The sequence below is a fragment of the Quercus robur genome, chromosome 8 (assembly GCF_932294415.1).
Source record: "Quercus robur chromosome 8, dhQueRobu3.1, whole genome shotgun sequence".
NCBI lineage: Eukaryota > Viridiplantae > Streptophyta > Magnoliopsida > Fagales > Fagaceae > Quercus > Quercus robur.
In genome coordinates this window covers 25,601,111-25,620,959 of record NC_065541.1, presented here as the reverse complement: position 1 = coordinate 25,620,959, position 19,849 = coordinate 25,601,111, and the positions used below count along the sequence as shown (strand labels likewise).

The 19,849-nt window shown below is 36.2% G+C and overlaps 1 protein-coding gene across 2 annotated transcripts; it reads left to right on the top strand.

Annotated features, from left to right (window-relative positions):
- The first annotated feature begins 556 nt into the window (after nucleotides 1–556).
- On the top strand, nucleotides 557–19,074 carry LOC126695097 (B-box zinc finger protein 22). Of its 2 annotated transcripts, XM_050391722.1 has the most exons (4): nucleotides 557–804; nucleotides 15,878–15,932; nucleotides 16,047–16,306; nucleotides 18,518–19,074. In XM_050391722.1, exons 1-4 carry the CDS (start codon nucleotides 625–627, stop codon nucleotides 18,794–18,796), a joined length of 774 nt encoding a protein of 257 aa, XP_050247679.1. In that variant the 5' UTR covers nucleotides 557–624; the 3' UTR covers nucleotides 18,797–19,074. The 2 variants fall into 2 exon arrangements, with proteins under 2 accessions (XP_050247679.1, XP_050247678.1); XM_050391721.1 differs by having other exon boundaries at nucleotides 560–804; nucleotides 15,878–16,306.
- Nucleotides 19,075–19,849: the final 775 nt, after the last annotated feature.

Below are 19,849 nucleotides of genomic sequence, written 5' to 3'. Positions count from 1 at the left end.
GAGTAGTGGGGAGGAGAGTAGAGGGGAATGGTTCCCCTCCACCTTATTTGGATGTTTTTAAAATTAGTAAGGGGGAAGGGAGTAATTAGCCCTTCCCCTTATTTGGATGTTTTAAAAATTAGAATGGAAAGGAGAATAAATGATTAAAATAGACAAATTTACCCCTATTTGAAAATAGACTTGCAACATTAATCTATTATTAATTTAGAAATGATATATTGAGAAATTTATTTAGTCAATAATTTATTTACTTTACTCTCCCTCCAAATCTCTCTAATTTTGAGGAATTAAAAATGAGGGGTTAGAGGTGGTTGAAACCCCTCCAAACTCCTCTCCCTTCCTTAAAAAACTTCCAAATAAGATAATTGAATTACTCTCACTTCCTCTACTCTACTCTCCCTCATTTTTTAAATTTCCAAACAGGCCATTAATTAAATAAAGCCTACTAACGTTTCATCTTTGAAAAAAAAAAAAAAAAAAAAAAAAAAAAAAAAATCAGAATGCAGTAGCCCCCAGGTTCTTCACTTCATCTTATCAAAAAAAAAGAAAAAAAAGGTTCTTTACTTCATAAAAAAAGACAAGACAACGCAAAACATAAACTCGGGGAGAGAGAGAGAGAGAGAGATGAAGATACAGTGCAACGTGTGCGAAGCGGCAGAGGCGACAGTGCTATGCTGCGCGGACGAGGCGGCTCTGTGTTGGGCGTGTGACAAGAAAGTTCATGCGGCCAACAAACTCGCCAGCAAGCACCAGAGGGTTCCACTTTCTACTTCTCACATGCCCCCTAACTGTGACATCTGCCAGGTACTTTCTCCGTCTGTCCTTTGTTGCTTAGAGATATATGCAAGTTACTTAATATGTACGAACACTGGGTTTTTTTTATTTATTTATTTTATGGGGTTTCTGGCAAATTGAGAATTCGACTCAAATAAAAATCTGGATATATAGTAAACTCACCTCAGATGATGGTTTTTAGGCTTTATTAGGAGTGCTCTTTTGTGATTGAAACTCTACAGTGGTCGCAGGGTCTAATTAGCTATAAAAAAGAAAGTTTTGAGCATATAATTTAAGGTCACTTTGGTAGTTGTACTTGTGGGATTAAATTACAAAAAATTTAACTCAAGGAGTTTCGCCAAAAAGGATAGTGGATGCCATTCTTAAGTCAGGGCTATAGTATAGGTCAATTGCCCGGTGATTGCAAAATCCCCTCCCCAATACTCTTCTTGGCATCACCCGTTGCACCCTGAATAAACAGAAAATAAAGGACCACAACTCCCTAAGTTAGAGCAAGACAAGATTTTGTAGTGATAATCAACCTCGAGATGCTTCATATAAGCATGAAAATAGGATAAGAGCATAGGGAAATGGAGCTAATATTATAACACCTTAATGGAGGCTGAGGGAAAAAAAGGATGGAGATCTCAAAAGAGTTGGTAGAACCAAGATAGCTTAGTAGGCAGCAGCAGTATGAGCCAGTTGACGATACTCTGCTTTGGTGCTAGATTGTGAAACTGTGTCCTGTTTCTTGGCACTCCATGAGATAGACAAGAACCCCAAATAAATGCAATGGCCTCCAGCAGAGTGATGATCAATAGGACAACTAGCGTAATTTGCATCGGAATAGGCCTCAAGGCGAAGAGGACCCGGCTAAATAGAATCTTGTAATCAAGTGTGCTCTAATACCATGTTAGATTACCGATATTTTCAAAAGTTTAAGTTATTAGGAAATTGTGAATTTAATCATTTGATTGTAATTCTAACACTCCTCCTCACATGGCAGCCTAGAATCTTCCTTAATAAATGGGGCCCAACATGTGGAATTTTAATATTTTAAATGTGAGGAGAGTGGAGTCAGGGATCGAACTTTGGACCTGCTCTTATTCCATGAAAGAAATCAAATAATGGTGGAAAATTATTCTATATTTCCTTGCTTGTATAATGTGATTACATCTCCTTTTATAATACAGGAAGTCTTATATCTCTACATAGTTAGAATTGTAAAAATATACAATTTATCATAAAAGAAAGTGATTATTGGAGGAGATCATGAGATTGCTTCCTTGTAGGGCTCCAATAGTAATGGTGGTTGACAAAGACCAGATTTTATATCAAGGGAGTGATTTCTTGGAATATTGTACTATTGTTTCCTTAGAAGATCCCAATATTACAGATTGTTGACTAGAGTCAGATATGATAATAATGGAATTTGCTAGATTTGGTATCTTGCCTTGATTTCCACTAGTAGTGATTGGGGTGGGTGATGTTTGAAGGGGGTCAAAGGAGGCTATGGAGTTTGCTTATGGAAACATATTCATTCGATGAATCATCTTGCTAGGTTCAGTGACATTTTTTGTTGGAAAAGGAACCAATGTTTGCTTTTGGTTTGATTGGTGGGGTGGGGATGGTGTTGTAAAGGATGTCTTCCCTGTCCTATATGTATTGCTCAGGATAAGGGGCTACTATGGTGGACATTTTGAGTTAGAGAGATTGTTCCATGCTTTAGAATGTGACCTTCACGTGGCTATTACATAAGTGGGGGTTGGAAGCAATTACCACATTCATGGATCTTCTCTACTCAGCCAAGATTAAGAGGGATGTTGAAGATCAGATTTGTTGGCAGCTTATGAAGAGTGGATTATTTGTGCTTATGTCCTTTTACAGTCTCCTTTCTGCTGAGGACGTACAGTCTTTTCCCTAGAAGAGTTTTTGGAGGTCAAAGTTCTGCTTAAGGTAGGGTTTTTATTTTATTTTATTTTTGACATGGACTGCTGCACTTGGTAAGATTTTCACTATTGATAATCTACACTGTTGTAATATATATGTGATTTGAGTGGTGTTACGTGTATGAGAAGGTTGGGGAGTCGATTGAACATCTGTTCATCCATTGTTAATCTGCTAGTGAGCTGTGGTCCATTGTTCTGTTTATTTGGGGGTATAGTGGGTTATGCCTCAAAGATTCCTTGATGTGTTGGCAATGTGGCAGTGGCATGTTGGAGGGGGAGATTTGTAGGACAGGGTATTGGTGATGTTTGATGTGTAGTACCTTTGTGTCTTATGCGGATGGTTTGGAAGGAGCATAATCGTGATGTGTTTGAAGGATTAGAAAGGCCTATGACGAAGTTGAAGCTGTTCCAATTATGTGCTTTGTATGATTGGCTGGCTGTGTTACCAAACCATTCCTCTTCTACTTTGTTTGATTTCATTGATGGTTGTTCCTTCTCTCGATGTTGATTCTCTCTTAGTTTTTATTACTCACTAAAAAAAAAAAAAAAAAAAAAAAAAGGCAAAGGGGAGGGATATCTACACCCCTCCCTCTACTTAATTTTTAAAACATCCAATAAAGGGGAAGGGATAACCATTCTCCTCCCCTCTCCTTTACTTCCTCTTTATGCCCTCTTCTCTCTCCTCCCTCCAAAACTTCCAGACACTTGTAAGAGGAATGAGCAACTTGCAAAAATGCATTTAAGTTATTTGATATGCAAAATCAGAGTTATAACATGCATTCTATTTCTGTGAATGTTATTAGTTTTTCAGATAACCTCATTCTGTTTGGTATCTTTTTTTGAAAACTATCTGATTTTTTTTTTGTCTTTTTATCGCATCAATTTAGTTGAAGTTTTCTATTTATCAAAAATTTAGGCCCTGTTTGGATAAGCTTTTTCAAAATGTGCATTTTAAAAACACCATTTTAAAAACCACAAATAAGCATTTGGTAAAAATGTGAAAATATGCGTTTTCTATTTTTAAAGCCACAGTAAGTGTTTGGATAAGCTGTTTTAAAAATAATTGTTTTGGGTGTAAATTCCAAAAAAGGACTTAATTATTTTGTTAATGTTATACTGTCATTTTTCCTATAATCAGTGTTTTTTTATTATTGAAAATATGTAATTAAGCTTAACAATTACATTAATAATAACAACAATAATGATGTTGTCGTTGAAATTCATGGAGAGAAGTTTATCAAATTTAAAATATTAAAAAAAAAAAACTCATCAAGAGAAAGAATTGCATAATTTGTTAAGGTTAGGAAAATAATTATATTAAAATGTTCATGGCCAACAATATCAATACTAGACAATCCATAATTTTTTTTAAAAAAAAGTTCTTATCCAAAACATTAAAAACCAAAATAGAAATAATAAAAATATTGTTTACAACCCACAAATGGACCGAGCTATTTTGTCATGAACAAATTTCATCTCTTCATCTTGTATATTCTCAATGTTTGCCTGTCTACTACTACCTTCTCTACTACTATTGCTTCTTGGTCTGTCCAAGTCATGCTCATCCCAATTAAATCCCTCATTCTCCCTATCATGTTTTCTAATAAAATTATGCAAAACACAAGTAGCAACTATAATGTTTCTTTGGTCTTTAATGTCATAAGATGGCATTTGCTTCAAAATTTTCCATCTATTCTTCCACACTCCAAAAGTTCGCTCAATTGCACTTTGAAGTGATGAGTGAACATGGTTAAACCTCTCTTCTATGTGATTCCCTCGACCAACTCGTTGAAAATTAGAACGATGGTACCTATGTCCCTTATAAGGTGACAAATATCCTTTCCTTAAGAGGTATTCAACATCAACTAAATAATATTTTCCTAGTAAAAGAAAAAAAAATGTAAGATGTACATAAATAATATCCTTCATACATATTTAATATATAAAAATATTATATACTTGGTGGTGGTTTTGGAAAGTTGACAGATTGTCGACGAATAGCATCTAAGAAAATACGTATATCATGTGCTGCACCTTCCCATCCAGCCATAACAAATGTGAAAAGTAAATCAAAATTGCAAGCTGCCATTACATTAAAAGATGGCACACCCTTTCTATTATAATAAAGAGCTTTCTTGTTGTCTCCAAAAACAACTTGGATATGTGTACCGTTAATGGCACCAATACAGTCTTAAAATAGAATATAAATTTTAGGTACTTAGGAAATAATCCTAACAAATATTAGAAGCAAATTAGAATGTATGAAATGAATACCTGAAAGTGTGGCATGTATAATGGATTCTTTTGTATATGTCTTGGAACTGCACTAAATGTAGGGTCAGAAAGCTTGAGAATATCTATTGACATTATGTTAAGGCGTTTCAGAACTCTATGAAAATATCTATGTATAGTCTCACCAGAATGTTGGAATCTTTCTTAAACCAACCTGTTACATGCTCCTTGTCCAAGTATCATCAAACATATACCTATTGACTCTTCAAGCCCAATATGCCTTGCGTGTTGAAGTCTATATGTATTTGTAAAACATTACACAATTGAAGGAAAACATGTGGCTTCATTCTAAACATTTCATGACATTTTGTTTCATTACCCGTCAAACAATCCATCAACCACATGTAGCCAGTTTGTTCAGAATCTCTACAAGGTTGTTTATCAATATATTTCATATAATATGTCACTGCAACATGACATCCAGCAACAAGAAGATCATGTAATTCCTCATCATCATGCTCATCATTTTCCACATCATAAGAGTGATCATTATCATTATTATCAGTATAATCATTGTAATCCATAGGAATAACACCTAAAATATAATATTAATAAATTAGATTAATCACAATAAAGAAAATGATTAAACATTTAAAAGATGTTAACTAGATAAATCACAATAAGTATCTATTGCACAACAAAAGCCCAGTAAATATGATAGAGGGTGCTGAATTTTCTAATAAGAGAGCCATTTATATCAGTAATCATGCATCTCCTCTGGATGTTGTCCTTATAATTCTGTTTTGTATCATATAAAATATGAGATTGTCATATCAGGTTGAAGAATATGTGGCTTAAGGTGGAGGGATTTGTGGATCTTGTGCGAGGTTGGTGGAACGGATACCACTTTGTGGGGTCTCCTAGTTATGTTCTAGCTTGCAAATTGAAGGCTCTTAAGGGAGATTTGAAGCATTGGAATAAACATGTTTTTGGGGATGTGCCTTTTAGGAAAAAATGCTTGCTGTCTGAGCTTTTGGACTTAAGATTTGAGAGAAAGGATGCAATCTTTGTCACCAGCAGATAGTGCAAGAAGAGCTGAGATAAAGGCTGATATTGAGTATTTAGCTTCTTTGGAGGAGATTTCTTGAAGGCAGAAATCGAAGGCTTTGTACTTAAAAGAAGGGGGTAATAATACTGGGTTTTTTTCATAGGTTTGCTAATTCTCATAGACGTACAAATACTATGAGAGCTGTGGAGGTTGAGGGCATTTTGTATGAGGATCCGTCTGCAATTCAGGATCAAGTGGTGGGTTTTTATAAGTCTTTGTACCAGGAGACCAAATCTTGGACGCCCACTATTGATGGTTTAGAGTTTGCAAATTTGGATGAAACTGATAGACTTACTTTAGAAAGGGAATTTGAGAAGGAAGAGATCATTGTAGCCCTATGGGAGGCTAAGGGTGATAAGGCTCCCGGTCCAGATGGCTTTACTATGGCTTTCTTTCTAAAATGCTGGTGTGTTCTTGAGAAGGATCTTGGTTTTTTTTTTAAGACTTCCACAAAGAATTTATCTTTGAAAAATCTCTCAATGCCACATTTTTGTGTTTGATACCCAAGAAGCTTAGTGCAGTCATCATTAGAGATTTTCGCCCTATCAACCTTGTGGGTAGTTTGTACAAGCTACTTTCAAAGGTCTTGGCACATAGACTCCGTTGTGTTTTGTATAAACTTATTTCCAACTCTTGGAATTCTTTTGTTGGGGGAAGACAGATTCTTAACTCTGTTCTTATCGCAAATGAATGCTTGGACAGTAGATTGAAGAGTGGTATTTCGGGTGTGATTACTAAATTGGATATTTAGAAGGCTTATGATCATGTGAGCTGGAGTGCCTTATTTTACCTTATGGAGAGGATGGGTTTTGGGGAGAAGTGGGGGAGATGGATGAAGATGTGTATTTCTACTGCCCGTTTTTCAGTGCTTATTAATGGGTTTCCAGCTGGCTTCTTTGGTAGCTCTCGTGGTCTTCTCCAAGGGGATCTTTTATCTCTACTCCTATTCTTATTGGTAATGGAGGTGTTGAGTAGGTTGTTGAAAAGGACAAAAGATGGAGGTTTTCTCAATGGATTCCAAGCAAGTCTCAATACAAGTGGAGGTTTGCATATCTCTCACCTTTTGTTTGTTGATGCTACTATTCTCTTTTGTGATGCATCTGAGGAACAATTATTACATATTCGTATGGTTCTAATTTTCTTTGAAGCTATCATAGGATTGAAAGTGAATGTTGGTAAGAGTGAGATTGTGCCGGTTGGTGAGGTTGGAAATTTGGATGCCTTAGCTCTTATTTTATGTTGTAAGGTAGGCTGTTTACCCATGTCTTATTTGGGTATGTCTTTGGGGGCACATTATAAGGATTCCTCAATATGGAACCCTATCATTGAATGGATGGAAAAAAAGCTCACAGGTTGGAAGCAGTTATATTTTTCAAAAGGGGGTAGACTTACTTTATTGAAGAGTACCTTATCAAGTCTCCCTACTTATTATTTATCTTTGTTCACTATTCCTCAACATGTGGCGGACAGATTAGAGAGGATTCAGAGGAATTTCATTTGAGAGAGATCTGATGATGTTTTTAAATTCTCACTTGTTGCTTGGGAGAAAATTGTGTGGCCAATGGTAGCAGGTGGCTTGGGGATTTGGAAGATAGGGCTGTTTAACCAAGCTTTGCTTGGGAAGTGGCTATGGCGATTTGGGAATGAGGTCACACGTTTATGGAGGCAGATTATAGCTTCCAAATATGGGGAGGCCAGTGGGGGATGGTGTACTAGAGTTGTTAGAGGGACGCATGAATGTGGTATGTGGAAGAACATTAGGAAAAGGGCTGAGAGTTTCTTTGGTCACGTGCTGTATGCGGCAGGAGAGGGTTTTCGTATCAGATTCTGGTATGGCCCTTGGAGTAGCCCTATTGCCTTGAAAGATTTATATCCAGCAATGTTTACTATTGTTGTGGATAAGGCAGCTATGATTTTTGATATGGTTGAGTTTGCATTGGATGGCGGTGGTAGAAGCTGGAACTTACGCTTCCGTCATGCTTTTCAAGATTGGGAGATAGGGATCTTTTATGATTTTTTTGCACATATCTCATCCAAGTTACCTAGAGGGGCAAAATATGGTTGATAGGGGAGTGATAGGGGCAAAATATGGTTGAGCGACAGGCCTTGTGGAGGAGAGTGATAGGAGCAAAATATGGTTGTGAAGGGGAGGTTGGTGCTCTCTTCCCGTTATTGGCCCTCATGGTGTAAGCTTGTGGAAGTCTATTAGTCATGGTTGGCCATCTTTTGTTCATCACATCCAATTTGAGGTTGGGCCGGTTTTATTGTTAGATTTTGGCAGGATATTTGGTGTGGGGACTCTTCTTTGTGTGTGCTTTACCCAAGACTTTTTTCGTTAAGTCGAAATAAGGAGGCCTCTTGATGCAGGACAATCAGAACAAAACTGAAACAACAATAAAATAAAGGGATATGACCTAGGGGTCGGCACTTAGGCCTTACTTGGAGTCAGCACCAAGCGGGAAAAACCATTAGGAGTCAGCACCTAGGGTAGACCTGAAGTTAGCACCAGACCAAAGAAAGACTAAACGGCCATTTTTTCATTCATCAATATATCAACTATTTCTTAAGGAGTACAATAGGTTGCTTATAAAGGATTGCTAAACCCTAGGTCTAATTGGTTAGGAAACCCTAATTGCCTTATTACAAAAATAACCTTGCTTCTAAATTAAAATACTAATAGTCCAATAAACTAATAGGACCTAAAACATAAAAATACAATTGACTTGCAAACATAAATAATACTAAACAATAATCTTTTTGCATCTCTTGCATCATTCTCCTTTAGTTGGAGAAAACTCGACCTCGAGTTCTAAAGCGTTGAAGGATTAGGATGCGGACAAGTAACACTTGCTTCAAGTTTGGAATCACCCTATGGAGCATAGAGTAAAGAAAAATCTTGAATTCCATCATGTCAAACTTTTCTGGAATAACAAAATTAATGTGTGGAATCAACATAATCTTATCTTGAACCATTGGAAACACTATGTTATTCACTTTCTCCACTTTAGCAAATTGTTTGTCTTCATGCACCATGGAAGGTTGATCAAAAGCAGATTCATTAGATATCACATCATGTGTACCCTCTAACATAATACTCTCTGTAGACACCATCTCTTCACCTTGCTGCTCTTCAATAGATTCATTTCCTTGTATGCATGTTAAAGTAACACTTGTCGAGGCATATACATCTGTGTCAACATTAGGCTTTGGTGTTGCTGGAGGATCCTCCAAGACCAAGATATTAGCATCATTGTTGTCTTCTATTGGGGCAGCAATAAGTTCATTGTGATTAAGTATCCTTGGTTTCCCAATTGAATCGGATTGAGTTTTCATTTGCTTCATCTGAGCAATCTTGTCTTGAACATCTTTCATGAGCTTTACAGATAATTCCTTGGTAGATAATTCTTTGATAGATTGTTCAAAAGTGCGCCGAGGACATGAAATGGGATGAGGATGAGGATTCATCGTATTTGCTTCAACTTGAAAAGTACTACATTGAGATTGGGGTAGATATTTAGTTCGATAGAATGGTGACAAATATTCATCACAAAGCTTTTCTTTCATATCTTCCCACACATTGATGGCAGGTTCATACCTCATATAGCAGAAATATTCAAGATTCTCCCAAAACCTTTGTGCTTTACCTCTTAACTTCAACTTGGCATACCGAACCTTTTTGTTATCTGCAAAATTTGCTTGCTCAAAGAATTGCTCCATCCCATTCATCCAGTTGACAAAATCTCGTGGATATGTTTCACAACCATCAAAATAAGGTGCTTCTAATATTACCATGATTCTCTAAAATAGTGCTTCAACAAATAGTAGTTGTGATTTTCTCTGGACAAATCGTTGGAATGGGCTTCTAAGACTGTTCTCCCAAATAGTTGTTGGCTTCAAGTGAATGGATCTTACTTGGACAAGTGGACTTGTGGATGAACAATTTAAAGGCCCAATGCATGCAATGGGCTGTTACAGCTACAGTACTTTCTTTTCCTTCCTTTTGATTTTTTATTTTTTTATTTTTTATAATGTGAAATACAATGAAGTATAAAACTAAAATCTGCCAGTACACAATAGCACTTCTAACATTAAACACCACGAAACTAATGACACTAGAAACAGAGGAAACAACTAAAAGAGAAAGAAACAGTAATGGTCACGAAGCGGTGCTGGACTCATCAGCTAAGACGTGGCGTGGCTCATCGGCGTTCGGTGATGATTTCGGTGGTGCGAAGACAGGGGAGACTGCGGCAGCACAAAACATGGAGTGGTAGCTGCTAGTCTCGGGTCTTGCATTGGCGGTGGTCGACGTCCTCAACGGCGGTGGTTGAGGGTGATAATGGGTTTTTGGCGGCTGGTGGTTGATGGGTCTTGCGGTGGTGAGTGCTGATTTGTGGGTTTTGGCGGCTGGTGGCTGATGGGTCTTGCGTGGTTTTTTTTTTTTTTTTTTTTTTTTTTTTGGGTTTTGGATTGACTTGCGATGAGGCTTCAAACAGATCGGTGTTTGCTCTGATACCAAAATTGACGCAAGACAACTAAAACAAAACTGAAACAACAATAAAATAAAGAGATATGACCTAAGAGTCAATACCAAGCATGGAAAACCACTAGGAGTCAGCATCTAGAGTAGACCTGGAGTTAGCACCAGACTAAAGAAAGACTAAACGGCTATTTTTTCATTCATCAAAATATCAACTATCTCTCAAGGAATACAATAGGTTACTTATAAAGGATTGTTAAATTCTAGTTCTAATTGGCTAGGAAACCCTAATTGCTTTATTACAAAAGTAACCTTGCTTCTAAATTAAAATACTAATAGCCCAATAAACTAATAGGACTTAAAACATAAAAATACAATTGACTTGCAAACATAAATATACTAAACAATAATCTTCTTGCGTCTCTTGCATCATTCTCCTTTGGATCTGTTGGCTTGTTGGCAAGGAAAGTTGGGGAGGCATCGGAATTCGGCTATTTGGATGGCTGTGCCCCATTGTTTGATTTGGTGCATTTGGAGGGAGAGGAATAACCGGCATTTTGAGGATTTAGAGAGATTAGTTACAGATCTTAAACTCTTCTTCCTTAAGACTCTTCTGGATTGGGTTACAGTGTTTGGCTTTTGTTCTTTTTCTTTAGTCCATGGTTTCATGGACTTTTGTACTTTATGCACTTGATTTGTATTTGTCCTTGATATATACTTCTTGTATACTCAGGTGACACCCCTCTTCTTTTTAATATATTCTTATTACTTATCAAAAAAAAAAAAAGTTACCTAGAGGGGGTGATGATACCATGATATGGCAATTGAATCATAGTGGTGTTTTTGATGTGCGCTCTTTCTATTTTTCATTGCTAGTAGCCCCATTGGTGTCTTTTCCTTGGAAGAGCATTTGATGTGTTAAGGTACCTAAAAGGGTGGCTTTCTTTTTATGGACAGCTGTTAGGGGTGGGATTCTTACTATAGACAACTTTGTTAAGAAGAATTTACCTCTTGTTAATTGGTGCTGCCTTTGTCGATGTGAAGAGAAAACTGTGGATCACTTATTGATCCATTGTAAGTATGCTCGTACCTTGTGGAGTGAAGTCCTTCGTTTGTTTGGGGTTTAGTGGGTGATGCCGAAGAATGTTGTTTCTCTTCTCTCGGCATGGTGGAATTGGTTGGGGAGTCACACTTCAAATGTGTGGAATATGGTTCCAGTGTGTCTTATGTGGTTAATTTGGAAGGAGCGCAATGCCTGAACTTTTTAGGAAATTGAGAGACCTGTAGACTGTGTGAAGTCTTTGCTACTTAGGATTTTGTTTGAGTGGTCCCATATTTGGGGGTTTACGCATTGTCATTCTTTGTTTGAATTCCTTAATTTTGTTAGTCTTTCTTTTTGATTGGTTTGTATTCTTTTCAGTGCAGTGAGTTTACTATCGTAAATTCATTGTAATTTTATTATCAATAAAGTTTGTTATTACCTATCACAAAAAACAATTACATGTTGATTAGTACTCATCTCTTTCCATCAACCAAGCTGGCTGTTCACAATGACATCATAGCCACTAATCCTATTCGTTTATCTTTTTTCATGCTCCTTTGCCTTGAAAGTGCTCATTATTAGTGCCCCTCTTATTTTCCTTGAAAGAGTAAATGCATGAAACTAAAAATTACTTCAGAAACAAAAGGAGTCAATTAAATATGTGTGACTGGAGATGGCAGTCCTTTTGTCTTATCTCTTTCCAGCGAGCATTGCTTTTCTCTTATCACCAACATATAGCACAAAAGGAAAACAGGTCAGGATTAAAATTATCTGCAAGATTTTAAATTTCCTTCTCTCTCCTCTACCTTCAGAATCTCAGCCACCATACATAGCTTCAAAAAATCAACTTTAGCAAGGCATCATATTCAACTTTAGCCAATTACCATCTGTATTCACTTTGAGCCTAGCAAGTAATCACTTATAACAGCTAAGTGATTATTCAGTTATTCATAGGATTGAACCTTGTAATCGGCTACAACACTCACACTCCTACAAGCATTCTAGACACTCATCATGACACATAACATGCTTCCTTGCAGCAGTAATGCAGCAAATTCGCTAATTACAGCAGCCACTGCACTACTCAATCAGTGCACAGAGATCCTAACATTGATACAATATGGTGCCACTGCATTACTCAATCACTAAGCAATATGATGCTAATACAGCACTGATTTAATTTTTTGTCAGGAAACCTAACAAACTCAACATTGGTGAAAAAATAATGTTGATGTATTGGCAGAAAATTGTGAGAACAATGAAAAGAGGTCCCAACTCTTGATTTAATGTTCTGTTCAAAGATACAGCCAAGCTTCTATCTTTGTAATTCAAACACCCTAACAGCCACATTATTCAAAGGATAAAACAATAAAACAATAAAACATTAAAATCATCTTTCTCTTCTATAAAACATTATTCAAAGGGTAAAACATAAAACATCCTAAGTGCCAAAGTAGTGCCCTCTTAACAATCTTGCCTCATCTTGCAGAAACTGAAGTTGTAAATATGGTTATTCTATCACGACGAACATCTCTCTCTTTTCTCGTTTTGAAAAATACGTGCTACCATGAGGTAGAGTTTGGAGCCCTTCTCAATGCCATCTAAGGTGCACACATGTTCCATGACATTACAAATAGTACTACTTGGCTCCACTGAACAAGCTGAGTTCCTTAACTCCACAACATCATAGATACAACTAAGCTGTTGTGTCAACTGTAAAGCTATTCCTCCTTTCTTCCCTTTACTTTGTGTGGATGATGGTAAAGCTTGCTTCTTTCCTTTGTTTTGTGTTGGGTTAGGTGGTTGTGTGAGGTTATGAGTCTCATCTTCGTGAACATCATCATTATCATTGGAAGAAGATGAGTCAGCAGAAGTATCACCTAACCCCTCCTTAGGTATCTCAAGATCATTAAGTAACACACCTGAAGTGGGGGCCCATGCTAAATCTCCTGTGGCTGCAATGTTCTTAAACATAATATCTAATAAGTCAACATTCTCCAAACCTTTCTCTCAAAATTTTGTAGCTTCAGGTACCTCCTACAAGTTTGAATATTTTCGTTAATAACTCAAATTAGCATGTTTTATCTACTAATACAACATACATACAATGGGTTATACAAAACATACCATTTGCTTTCTCTCCCACCACTCATTAGTTGCAGCTATTATTCCTTTGGCTGCATCCCATCCCAATCCAGTTTCACTTTCTTTCAACTTATTCCAAAGTACCAAATCTTTCTTCATTCCATCCCATTTATGCTAATACTTCACCCTAGAATATTCCTTTCCATTTTTCTTTTCAAAAGCTGCTATGATATTTGTCTAACTCTTTTTACTAAAGTGGGTATTAGGTCGATTACCCTTAAATACCTCATCCACACAAGCTTCACAAAAGATAGTTGTTACTCTTAATGGCCATTGAGCTCTAACATTTGAGCTATTTTGGGATGGCTTACCCATCTAAAAAAAAACATAAGTTTGTTAATATTAATGTTCAACCAAATATAGTAAGTTCTACAACCAAACCCATGAAAAAATTGCATAGTAGGAGTAATTTTCCTAGGTAAGTTTTACAACCAAAAAGAATCAAACAGATTCAATCAAAGAATTGAACAAAAATTCCTAGATTTGAATGTAATCATGCAGTGGAAGAAAAAGAGCTGTTCTTGGAAATATTACTCATGGTGCCATGATTTTTCTGCAAAACCCAGCTACTTTAAACACCAATCCTTGTACAAAACCTTCGAACGATGTCATATAATCATATTGTAATTAAATTAATGCATAATAATATAAAAACACATATGTAATTAACCTACAACAGTAGCTAAAATGATTACTCATGGTTACATTAAAATTTGACATGAAACCAATTTGTATATAGATGTATCTCACGGACCCACATAAAAACTTTGCAAATTACCTTATTTTCATATAATCCCACCCAATTAGAGGTAAGTCAAATACTCATGGACGGCTGTTTGTGAGACAGAGAGAGCTCTTACCACCACCAGCAACAACAACAAATCTCTAAGTTCTAATATTTTGAGTTCAAATAGTATAAACCAACATGCGAAAAGCCCAAATCTATATCATAAATTCAAAGATGGGTAATGGAGAATAGTTACCTGGATATTGCGATGAAGAACAACAATAAACGGAGCAGAGCAAAAACAGAGAAAAGAGAACCAATCCTTGTGAAACTGATGAATTTAGAGGCAGAGGACTGAGGATATATATATATATATATATATGGTGAAGGGAGAGGCTGGTATTTGGGTCATTAAGCATGGACCCGAAGGCTATTTTCAATTTTCAGCCAAAAAAATTAGCGGTATCACGATTTGCAAATCGTGCGATATCAAAATTACAACGGGAAATTGCCTTTCCTAAAACGCGTAAATCTGCAGATTCAAAAACGCAATCCCACAAATTTTGCCTAGCCAAACATATCAAGATGTTTATGATTTGCTAAATGCCCGTTTTTGTCTCTTAATACGCCTAAACAAACGGCTCTTACTTGAAATTCTCTTCATATGCAGTTTTTCTAAATTATGTGGTCAGGTTTTCATTTGTACATCTTAGAGTGCGTTTTGCATTGATTATTTTTGCCAGTTTATTTTACTATTCAACTTATTTTTGGTACTATTCATGGGTCTTACTGTACTTTTTGGTACTATTCATAGGTCTCACTATACTATTTCGGCTAACTTTTACCTTTATCTACAGTACTTTCAGTAAAAAAATTTTAGTTTTAGCTAAATAAGTTGTTCCCAAACGGACACTTAATTCACCTTTTTAGAAGTCAAACAGGAACATATGTTTGATTGCAATTGCACTGTTAGAAGATGCTGTTGCAAACATCTTTGATTTTTAGAAAGCTATTTCAGATGAGAGATTTATAAGGTGAGCATTTGGTGACTTATCATATTTTAATTTTCATCAGGTCTGCCTGTCAGAAATATCTATTTGCAGCTGCGTTCTGGAAATTGTGATCTTTTTTCCTAGGAAACTGACTTTTTTCTTCCCATTAATGTTAAAACTAGGCGCTTGACAATTTCCAATTTAATGTGCATGTTTCCTCAAATATGCTCTCATCTTTTTCTTTTATTTTTTATTTTTATTTTTGATAATTGAGAATGCTATTACTTTTTCTTTTTTTTTTTAAGTAAAATGTAATGCATAAGTGAGAATGCTATTACTTCTTTATATTCTCCTTTTCTTGTGTCTTCGTGAATTTAAAATATACTTCTTTAGGATCAATTTCTGCTGATATTTGTCACACATTACAGGAGACAGTTGGCTATTTCTTTTGTCTAGAGGATCGAGCTTTACTCTGCAGAAAATGTGATGTTGCCATACATACAGCAAATATTTATGTGTCTGCTCATCAGAGATTTTTGCTTACTGGTGTGAAAGTTGGACTTGAACCTACTGATCCTGTTGCTTCCTCTTCCTCAGTGAAGTTGCATTCTGGCGAAGAAAACCTGGAAACAAAATCTCACTCTGTGTCTAGAAGAGATGCACCATTGCCAATGGCTGTTCAATGCAACAAAGTATTACCTATCCCTGTTGGTGGAGTTGGTGACTTTGCAGCACCGAAGGTGCCATATTCTGGGGGCTCTGTTGCTGGAAGTATTCTGCAGTGGCCTATAGATGAGTATCTTGGACTTCCTGAATTCAATCAGAGTTATGGCTACATGGATAACGGATCATCTAAGGTATGGTTGTAGCTGTTCCATGCATGACAGATTGAAGGCTGTATTTTAGCATTTTAGAGTATTTGTTCTGTGTTACTTTGGGACTGAAAAATTCTTTCTGCTAGGATGACCATCAACTATTTCTATGTTTTACATTGCTTGACGTGCAAGTGGGTCTTGCTCCTAATACATAAAACAAGCAATTATCATCACAAGTGTCTTTGGCACTTGCACCTAATTCATAAAACAAGCAATTATCATCACAAGTGTCTTTGGTTTAATTTGGCCGCAAATGTAGATTGCATTATTGTGGTGAATTCGCTGACCATGAAGTTAGGCACAATGAGGATAATTTAGTTATAGTATAGAATAAGGATTAAAAAATTCTAACAGCATAAAAAAAAAAAAATAAAAAAAATAAAAAATAAAAAAATAAAAAAAAATAAAAAAAAATTGTATTTCATAGTTTAGATAAGAAAGACTGCCTAGAATGACCGATTAACCAAAAGATTAAGCAATTAGAAAATGATGAATTCAATCATTTAACCTAATTCTAGCAATTCCAAAAAGACCCTTAATTGGCTATAATACCAATTTTGAGGGAAAATTACACTTTACTACCATAAACTATACCTTGTATTACATTTTGCACCCTAAATTATGACTCTTGTTATACTTTGTGCCCTAAACAATCTCCCTGATTGTGTAGACATGATGCAAAATCCCTGCTCTGATACCAAACTAATGTAGGACAAGGGGGAACAACAAAACCTGATTTAGAACACCAGGGCAGATCTATTATAGCTTGGGTTTTGAAGAATTATGGTTAGGTTTTGGTGGGGAATAGGCTAGAAAATAATAGGGATTATAGGGTTTTCAAAGGGGACAAGGATTAATAGGGTTTAGGAATGAAAACAAAGGTGAAAATCAAGATTTGGATTGCTGTGAACCGTAACCGTGAATAGTAAAATGAAAGAAAATAGATAAATTCTAGGAATCACACCTAGACTTCCTAAGCATCACACCTAGGGTTCCTTGGCATCACATTTCAGAGAAGGTTGCATAACACAAACCATAAAAGAAAGCAAAGCTCTTAAATTCTGAAAATATTCATTAATAATCAACTCAATAGAAAGTACTAGAACTCTTTAAATAGAGGACTAATACCTAATCCTAGTTGAACTAGGATTTCTTAAAACTCTAATAAGACTTGACTTGGACTCCTTGGGCTTTATTACTAAACCCAAACTAAATAACCAAGCTTAAAATAAAGCTAAAGTAAGACCCAATAGACTATAAGCACAACCCGTTCTAGAATATTAGGAAATTACAAAATTGCCCTTAATACATGAAATCAAATAAAATATAGGAAATTTGTCTTCTCATTGCCTCCTGCATCATTCGGGTTGTATACCGATGATGCGAGTTGCCCATATGGTTTTAAGCTTTGTCATAGATTTGGTTTTATTCGACCTAGTTCTTTCATCTAGGCATACAGTAAGGGCATGTTTGGTATGTTATAATAGATGCTGTAATGGAGTGGTTATTCATGTGTAATAACTAATCACTTATTTGTTTGCATATTTCTTATAAGGAATGGTACTTCCTTAGCAAAAGCTATTTCTTAAATTGAGGAATAGCTATTCTTTTCTAAATAGCTATAGTAGCTTTTTTTTTTTGATATGTAAGAAAAATTTTATTGATCAAAAAAGAAACAACCATGTACACCGGGGTGTACTTGCGGAGTACAATCAACCCCCCAAATTACAATGCTCAAAATCATATCTAAGAAAGAAGAACAAGGAAGAGATTGAAAAAAGCAACATTCCAATCTAGTAAAAAAAGGAAGAAGAAGATTTAATCTCAAGAATAGACCAGTCTCCTCCAAAGCATCTCGCATTCCATTTCCCATCAAAGACACCACATTAAGCAATATGGCACAGCCCTCCATTAAGCTATATTTCGATGCCAACCAAAGGGACCTTGCCAAGCTTCTAGCAAATCACAAAGCCTTTGAAGCATATAACAGCTTTTAAAATAAATATATTTCCAAAAAACACAAACTTTCCATACATAACAACTAAACTTATGAATATGAATAGTTATTTCATTACAACACCCAGTAATAAAGATTACTATTCCTAACGTAATTTCCATTTAGTCTAAATCTGCCCTAAGTACAATCCATATGTTTCCCCTTTTTTTTCCCCAATTGATGATTAATTGCAACAGGCTGATAGTAGCAAGCTTGGAGAGACAGATTCGCCGATTTTAAGAGGTGCTGAGGAAGAACTGGATGATGATGAGTGCTTGGGCCAGGTACCAGAGGCGTCGTGGACAGTACCACAGATTACTTCCCCACCTACTGCCTCAGGCCTATACTGGCCAAAAAATTATCAGAACTCATTGGATGGTGCAGTTTTTGTTCCTGACATATGTCACTTGCATGTGCAAAACCCCCAGCATTGTCAACACAATGGTACTATTTCAAAACGATGGAGGCAAATTTAATCCCTTGTCCCAAAGTTCCATAATTTGGATGTCTCAGGGTTTTGACAGCACCTAGTTTGGGCAGTGTTCTGATAGCCTTTTTAAGTATCTTCTGTCTCCTTCAGGTATCTTCCCCCTCCATTAGAGTATAATAAGTGGTTTAAACCATATGTTTGTGATTTGAACTGTCACTTTTCACTGTAAGTAGATCTCTCTGAGGTATATTTTGTATCTGAGGAGGATTGCTGTGTTATCGTGAACATCCAAATATATAACAAAGACAAATGTGTTTGGTGTAAGAGTATGGATGAAAGTAATTGTATACTAAGGCAAATTAGCTCAGCCAACAAATAGAACCACACACCACCAACCCCCACACCCCACCCCCCCCCCCCCCCCCCCCCCCCCCCCGCCTCTCTTCTTTTGTCTGGGTCTAATGTTTCCTTACACCTTCGAACCATGCTCTGCTTTTCTAGATGTTTAGTTTGCTATTGCTAATAATGCAGTAGGCAGTGCACCACATCATATACATTGTGAGCAACAATTGACCTGGAATTAATTTTTACATCTCTTGGTATAAAAGATGACTTTCTTCTGAACTAGCTTGGCACAGGGCTTACAAGAAGCGTAGCTAAGTTGCTAGATGATTTAGATCCTCCTCATCCCAATATGATGGTAAGTTATTCATTTGTTTGTGTTGGTCATGTTATACATCTAAAAAAGGCAAATACTCGTTGAGTCCTCACTCTTCAGTGAGGGATGCAATTGACATTTGACACTTGACACGAGCGAAATTTGGCTTAGATCTTCTGCTGCCAACAATATGTCGGGATTTTGGAAAACACCTGTCCAGCCAAGTTTTTGTGTTACTTTGATCGTTACTTCAAGTAATATTTTGGGGTTAATTTAAAGTCGCTGCTTTCCATTCCCTTTGGATTTTCTATTTCTTTATTTTTTTTGCTGTATACATAATTATATTATGCGTAGTTATTCCTAGTTTTTTATATTTATTTTATATATATATATATATATATATATATAGGAATTAAAAAAGTTGATTCCTGTGATAGGCAA